The 7580-nt window shown below is 37.2% G+C and overlaps 1 protein-coding gene across 1 annotated transcript; it reads right to left on the minus strand.

The window, feature by feature from the left end:
• Window positions 1-3209: 3209 nt before the first annotated feature.
• Window positions 3210-4151, minus strand: LOC102012140 (olfactory receptor 2G3-like). The gene has a single exon (XM_005413955.1). The coding sequence runs from the start codon at window positions 4149-4151 to the stop codon at window positions 3210-3212; it is 942 nt and encodes a 313-aa protein (XP_005414012.1).
• Window positions 4152-7580: the final 3429 nt, after the last annotated feature.

The raw sequence follows: 7580 nt of genomic DNA on the forward strand, positions 1-7580 counted from the left end.
AATATCTTCATAATATTGACATGGGAAAAGCTTTGTTATAAATAACATAAATAGCAGTAAGTATAAGTAAACAATTATAGAATTTAATGTATGATCGTAATGTATGGTCATTATTATCACAGTAAAAGATTTTTGATTTATTTACCTTTTTTAAATGAAATTATTTGTAAATTAAATTATTACAGTAAAAGACAGATTTCCACTTCTCTCTCTCAGAATACCATTCATTATTCCAACGCACTTATCCTGTCATTCTTGTCACTTTCTGAAGCAGTTCTGGAAGTCCACTTCTAAGTGTCTTTATGAGTTATAAACAGAAATACAGCTAGGCTCATAGAAAAATTATAGATATCTTCTTCCATCTTATTCACTGATCCGGCACCCCGTGAAACCTCTCACTCTTCTCCAGAGTCAAAATAATCATGAAACCTAAATGTTTTGAATTGATTCAGGATACCAAGGGAGCCAGGACAGCACACTGAAAACCATGGAAAAGGACAGCCAGCACTGCTTCAGAAAGCACTGTTTCTACAATGGTAGGATAAAGGTGTCCAAAATGCGGGGGATTATTTTCAGTTGTATCAAAGGCAATTTGCCTTTTGCTGTTATATTTTTTGTTTTAAACAACCACTGTATTTTTATCACATCTAGTAAATTAAGCATTACAAATATTAGAAATGTATAATAATCACAAAATATTAAGAAGTGAGAAGGCAAACTACAGAGGGTACAAAATGTGTTAGTAGGGGCTGGGGATTTAGCTCAGTGGCACAGCACCTGCCTGGCAAGCGCAAGGTCATGAGTTCAATTTCTGGTACTGAAAAAACAAACAAAAAAAAAAATGTGTTAGAAAAATTATTTCAAAGACCAAGCGCAATATGTAAATACTACCTGAGAATCACGAAAAAAAAAAAAAGATGTATACCTTAACTGAAAATGTCCTAACATTGCCAGCAAATACAAAAAGTAATACTTAAATTATCGGTCAATATATAGGTAATATGCTCAACTACATTTGTCATCATAACAATGCAAATCAGATCTAAAACTCTATATCAGTGTAAACTTACTAGAATGCCTAAACTAAAAGATGAGTCATTCCAAGTGTTAACCAGAACATGAATAGACAGATTTCTCATACATGGGTGGTGGGCATCCAATTTAGGTCACCCACATTGGAAACTACAAGGTTATCACCCAGGTATTTATGCCCTGTTATCTGTACCAAAATGCACTAGTTAAAATGCTCACGTAGCAGTATGCATAATAAACCAAAATTGGTCAGGCATTGGAAAATGGTGAAGTTCTTTGCAGATGAGGGGCCTTCCTGTGCATGCACCCTGGCAGGAAATCCTCTGTGTGTTCCAGTAGCAGGGAAGGATAGCACAGCATAGTAACTAAGGTAAAGACAGATCACTTAGTCTTTATTCCAAGAGGTCAGCATTACTCATTCAAAAGCAGATATGGCAATAACGTAAACAGAGCTACAGACCGATGTCTCTAATAAATGTAGTCAAAAATCAATCAAAATGTAAACAAATCAAAAACACATAAATCAACATTGTATCATGTCAACTTTCATTTTAGTCATTGGAAAGCAAATTTCAGTTAAAATCAGCAAACAAAACAACATGATTCACCAATTTAATATGATGGAGAAAAAACTCATGATCATAGAAAGTGTTTGTCAAAATTTAACACATGTTCAGAACAAAATAGTTCAGCAAATTAGAAATAGAAATATATGTCCTTAACATGATTAATGGCATCACAGAGAAGTCTCCTAATAACATCATCATCAGTGATGAAAAATTTCATACAAATATAACATAATGATGTTGGTTTTCATTTGCTTTTCATTAATTGATTAATGTTCTTAAGTTTTGGGAAATATGCTTTCTTCCTAAAGTTACAATAAAGCAGCAGGTGTCTGCCCATTTTGCTTTTTCATATCCTTGCTTTGGATATGCTAATCAGTCAAATAAGCATTTCTTGTAATTTTTTTTCTTTCTTTGACTTAACATTGATTTCAAATCACTTAATCACTGAAAAGTTTCATCAAACTTATCAAAGGAGGGTGAGTATGAGCAACAGGGGTTCAGTGTCAAGGTTCTGCTCTTCTTAAGTGCACACTTTTATTAAAGCCAAAGATGTCTACAAGAGAGTATGGCATATGAAGGCCATCTTTTTATACTAATTTACTTTTGCAGATATTGAAATTCTTGGCCCTGTAATTAAAAGTCAGAAAGATGACAAGAGCACAGATTTTTTTTATTTTCAGAATTAGGAAGGCTCACATTGGGGCAAACACAAAATACACAGAGAATTTCATCAAATGTCTGAAAGACAAAATACTAAGAACCTCTCCACCATGCATCTGCTATAAGAGGAAATATAATTTATGGGAATATTATAATCCTCAAAAAAGCATGCAAAAGTATACACACATTACCTCCTCACAAAATGCATTGGATTTTAATTCTTTGTTCCTTTGTGACTGGCAGTATTTGGAGTAATGAGATCTGCCACCTGACAGAAATCACCTAATAAACTAAATGCACAAATCAAATCTCACATCCACCACTGAAGTAAATATAATCAGGTGTGGACAAACAAAATTCCCCTGAAATGCTAATACAAGACAGAATCGAAGCAGAATGCAAAGACAACAAAAATTCCACCCAAAGACCAACCAGAGACCTAGAGGGAGGGTGAACGTGGGATTCAGGAGCCCAGCACAGCCCAGGCACACCCTGTGGGACAGCTTCTGTTGGTCCAAGGGAAGGACCGAAACAGATAAGCAAGAGCCCACTGGACTTGCAGGGATGAACTGCTGCAGCACAACTCAAAACACCTAGCTAATGAGTAGCAAAAGTAGTAAGCAATGAATATATTTTATCAATAGAACAAAAAGCTTTATAAAAAAAAGAAAATTTACTGTAAGCATTCTGCAATTATCGTGTTTTGTGTGTATTAGATGGGGAATCTGGATGGGTGATAACAAAGATATCAACCTACATAGACTGTCTGAGTACAATAAGTGGGCAAATTTTTTAAAAAGAACTTCAAATGCCTTTACATTCTCCAAAGAGTCTCATGAGCTTAGTCTTGCAGTTTTACACCAGCCACCTTCCTGTACTGCCTTCCAATGCCTGTCCATGGGCATCTCCACCTCAGGCCGGGTTGCATCTTTCCTTCATGGAAATTTCTCATTGTCCTATGATGCTGTGTTTGCTGAATAGTCTCCTGAAGGCTCCCTGCACATCTTTGTTTCTCAGAGTGTAAATGAGGGGGTTGAGGGTGGGAGTCACCACAGTGTACAGAAGGGTGAGAAACTGTCCTTGACTGTGGGCATAGGAGCTGGTGGGGTGTATATAGATGGCTGTGATGGTGCCATAGAAGAGGGACACCACCAACAGGTGGGACCCACATGTTCCAAGGACTTTGTGCCAGGCTTGTGCTGACCTGATCCTAGCCACTGCTTGGACAATGTACCCGTAGGAGACCAGGATGAGAGCCAGGGGGAGGAGGAGCAGGACCAAGGAAGCCAGGAAGAGCTGGACCTCATTGGCATGCACGTCCACACAGGCCAGCTTGATCATGGCAGGAACTTCACAGATGAAGTGGTATATCCTGTAGTTCCCACAGCGGGGCAGCCGAAGTGTAATGGTGCCCTGAATCAATGTGTTGCCCACTCCACTCAGCCATGCCATTCCTGCAAGGGATCTGCAGAGCCGTGGGTGCATAATTGTGGCATAATGGAGTGGCCGGCAAACAGCGGCATAGCGGTCAAATGCCATGATGGCCAGCAGAACACATTCAGTGGATCCCAGAGCCAAAGACACATACAGCTGAATGGCACAGCCCACAGCAGTGATGGTCTTGGCTGGCCCGTGGAGGTTCCACAGCAGCTGGGGAACAATGCTGGTGGTAAAGCAAAGGTCAACCAAGGAAAGATTGGTGAGAAAATAGTACATGGGTGTGTTGAGCGTAAAGTCCAGACAGGAGACCAGGATGATGGCTGTGTTGCCTAACAGTGTCAGGAGGTAAGAGATCAGCACACCCACAAAGAGGATCTTCTCAAGTTCTGGCTGATCAGAGAAGCCCACCAGTACAAAATTACCTCCTAAACTCTCATTAATCATCTGCATCCCCTACTCCTGAAAAGGAGAAATGTGTGTAAAAATAAAGGTGATATATAGTGGAGTGCAATTAGAATCCTGACAGTTCTTGGGAGAACTTGACCCAAAGGTGGAGAGTAGGGGGTATGTTATATATGGGGCTAAGGAGTGGAGAAGGGAGACAAAGGGAGAAAGAGAAACATCAAGGCTATATATCTCTAGGAGGAAAGTAGATTATTCAAAACTTAAAGAAAGCTGTTAAACAGTATGAAACATCAAATAGACCACGCAAGAAGTGACTGATAATGACTGAGTTCTTTCACATTGTTTCCCCTTTTTTTCTGGAAATGCACCCTTTTCCTTAACAGCATCTTGTAATATTACAATAAAAAGAAAAAAATGAAGGTTTTGCCCAATCAACAGACACCTTTGTTGTAATTATTCTATCAGCTGTCAATAGCAAAGTTATTAAATTACATTAGATCTATTTTGGGGATTTAAAAATATTTTTCATGTTACAACTTATTTTTTTAAATTTTATTTTATAAGTACATGTTTGAAATTCATGCAGTTTACAGTCATTTTGGGAATTCTGTACATGTACATATTTCATTTCACTTTTTTTTCCTAATCCTCTCCCCTTCACTTCTTTCCCTCTACCTCAGGTTTCCCATCAGTCCTTTCATACTTGTTGATATTATTTCTCTTAGCTTATGTTACATCATACAGTGTTTACACTGATTGTCCTTATTAGGATCCTGTACATGGCACATCGTTATTTGTCTCATTTCCCCTTTCCCGCCTCCAAAGAATAACTTCATATTTTGTAGTAGCAGGATGACAAGTCCACTTGATTCCCTGCATAATTTTTATGAAAAAACTATTGATGTCGTCCTAGACAGCAAAACATTCTAGGTGTTTACCTATACTTTGACATTTAGTATTCTTTACCTGCCTGGATACAGTTGTCAGAATCATACAAAAATAGGATATTTATAGAGGTATAATTCTATTTCTTAAATTAGCAAATCTCATCATTTAATTCTAGCTCTGAAAAATTTTGGTCCTCCTTTCTGTTTTCAGAATTATCTTCCATAATTTGTAATTTCTTATACCTATACTGAAATTTTTCTACTCTGCACACACATAATTCTGACTTTTTATTCAAATTGTTTGTCAATTATTTTTCTTCGTTCATATAGCTATCTAATTTCTTTTATTTAGCAAATTCTATCCACTACTTAATATTTACAAGGCAACCTCTTTTAAGAATTCAAATATACAAAAAAAAAAAAAAAGAATTCAAATATACACTGAAAAACCTTCTGCAATCCTGAACACTTTGGTTATTATCATGTCATTTACCTAAAGGCCTATTTCATGAGCACGCCAAAAGCAAGCTTTCAATGGGCTAACAAATTTCTTTTAATTGTCTTTCTTATAATTTTCAGAATGCAGGCAGGGTTTGGAAGAGTACAGGCACTAAATCATTTTGGGGTAAGCTGGAGCCTTTACTGATTATCTTAATTGCTTTTCTCCTTATTATTCCTCCTTTAACTAAAAAAAAATTGAACATTTTTCTGTAGTAATGAAATATATAGAACATATGACATATGTAGCAAGACAACCCTAACCTTATTAAAGTTCACTAAAAATAACTCTCATAGGAGTTATTATTTCTCAGAAAGTATGCCACTCACTATTATTTAGCCAAATTTTAAGGTCTGTAGAAATTATATCAGGCCAGGTTTTTAAAATGTAATTTTTTGGGGTGGTACTGTGAATCGAATAAGTTTGTGAGCTAGTCTCAGAAATGTTATATGGTTTTCCTGAGGTAACTACATATATTTTTTTTTCATTCGAGTTTCATTATCTCATTTTCCCCTGGAAAATAGATCACATGAGTATCATGATTTACTACTTCCTGCTTTTTGAAATGCATGACCTTTAGTGTGACTGAAATTTCTTTACTTCTGTAACATTTTTGAAAAAAATAGCCTGATTCAGAGTCAGGGGAGTAAGAAGAAGTCCATTACATACATACAGAGATACACAAACATAAACAGTTGTGTCAGTAGCATGCATGTTTCAAAAGTTATATCGGAAGGAATTCACATATTTAGTTCCTCATTTGTATTATTAGAAAAATTTAAGCAAACTACAAGTCAGAAGGAAATTACAAAAAAGTAGGGAAAATACTTTCCTGCATTTCTGTTTTGTCACCTTCCTATATCTGAATGTACATTTATCAAAGTTGAAAAAGCATTTATTTCAAATTTAATCCTCCCATAAGGTAGGATTAAATCCTCCTTATACCTCCTATAAGGTAGCAAAAATCAATTTAACTTTATTCAAAGATCAAAACACTAAATAGAAGATTAGCTACCTTCTCCTCACTGGGACACAGCACCTGACACTCACAACCTAAGGGCAGGGAGGTTTACTTTTACTTACAGTTCCAGAGGATTCAGTCTGCTGTTTCCAAAGCATAAACTGCATGAGGGAGGACGGCTGCTGGCACCGTGCTGCCAGGAAGCAGAGAGAGGGAAGGAGGAGAAGAGAAAAGAGTCACCTTGCCAGGCCTCCACTGCAACCACCACCCTTCCAACCACCTGAGAACAGCACAGTCTACTGTGAAATCACAGATGGACTAACCCACTGATGCGTAGTACAGTGTCCCCACAATCCAGTCACCCTTTAACATTCCCCACTCTGAGCACAAGGCTTTTGGGGACATGTTAGTTCTAAAGCATAACATACTGATTGTTATTTGGGGAAGTATGAGGAAGGCTGACATGAGCAACTCAAGAAAATGCTGTTTCCTCTACATGGGGAATTTACACTCTGTACTGATGGGGGAGAGAAAAGATGTAGTGTCTATTTCATGGCTTCACTCTTCTAGTTGGTTTCCTAAGGAGATGATGCTAATGAATGAACTTTCTAGAAATACAAAACTCTGGAAGGGAATCTCTGAACCCAAGAACGAATTTGGAATGCAAATGCTTATTTCCAGAGCCAGAAAACAATGATACTTGTTACTGTACCAGACTCAGACTGAGATCTTGGAAACCCTATATTCCTCATAGAGCAATTAGTACAAAGAACAAGAATGACCAAATGCAAAAGTCTGCTGGGGATTATACAGGAAGGATAACGCTGAACACTTAGATCTTCAGTCAAAAAGTTTTCTAGGCTCTCTATTCTTATGCAAAAATTAAATCAGGCAAAAAAACTGAAAATAAAGTTCTGAGTCTCAGCAATTTCCATGCATAGAGGCATTCACAGTATGCCACTAGGCTACAGCTCACCTGCTACTCTGCTTCAGGAAGATGACAGCAGAAACTGGGTAGTCAAATGCCTTCTCAGCATTTTCCAAAGTTTTTGAAAGGTTTCCTGGTCAAATAATCGTTAAAGGTTCAGTATACAGACTTCTCAAAAAATCACAAAATATATAAGTAT

This window comes from Chinchilla lanigera, unplaced genomic scaffold (assembly GCF_000276665.1).
Source record: "Chinchilla lanigera isolate Chin_1 unplaced genomic scaffold, ChiLan1.0 scaffold00175, whole genome shotgun sequence".
Taxonomy (NCBI): domain Eukaryota; kingdom Metazoa; phylum Chordata; class Mammalia; order Rodentia; family Chinchillidae; genus Chinchilla; species Chinchilla lanigera.

Bases quoted from the DNA above. Each gene is read 5' to 3' on its own strand.
- LOC102012140 (XM_005413955.1), bottom strand. From the start codon at position 4,151: ATGCAGATGATTAATGAGAGTTTAGGAGGTAATTTTGTACTGGTGGGC.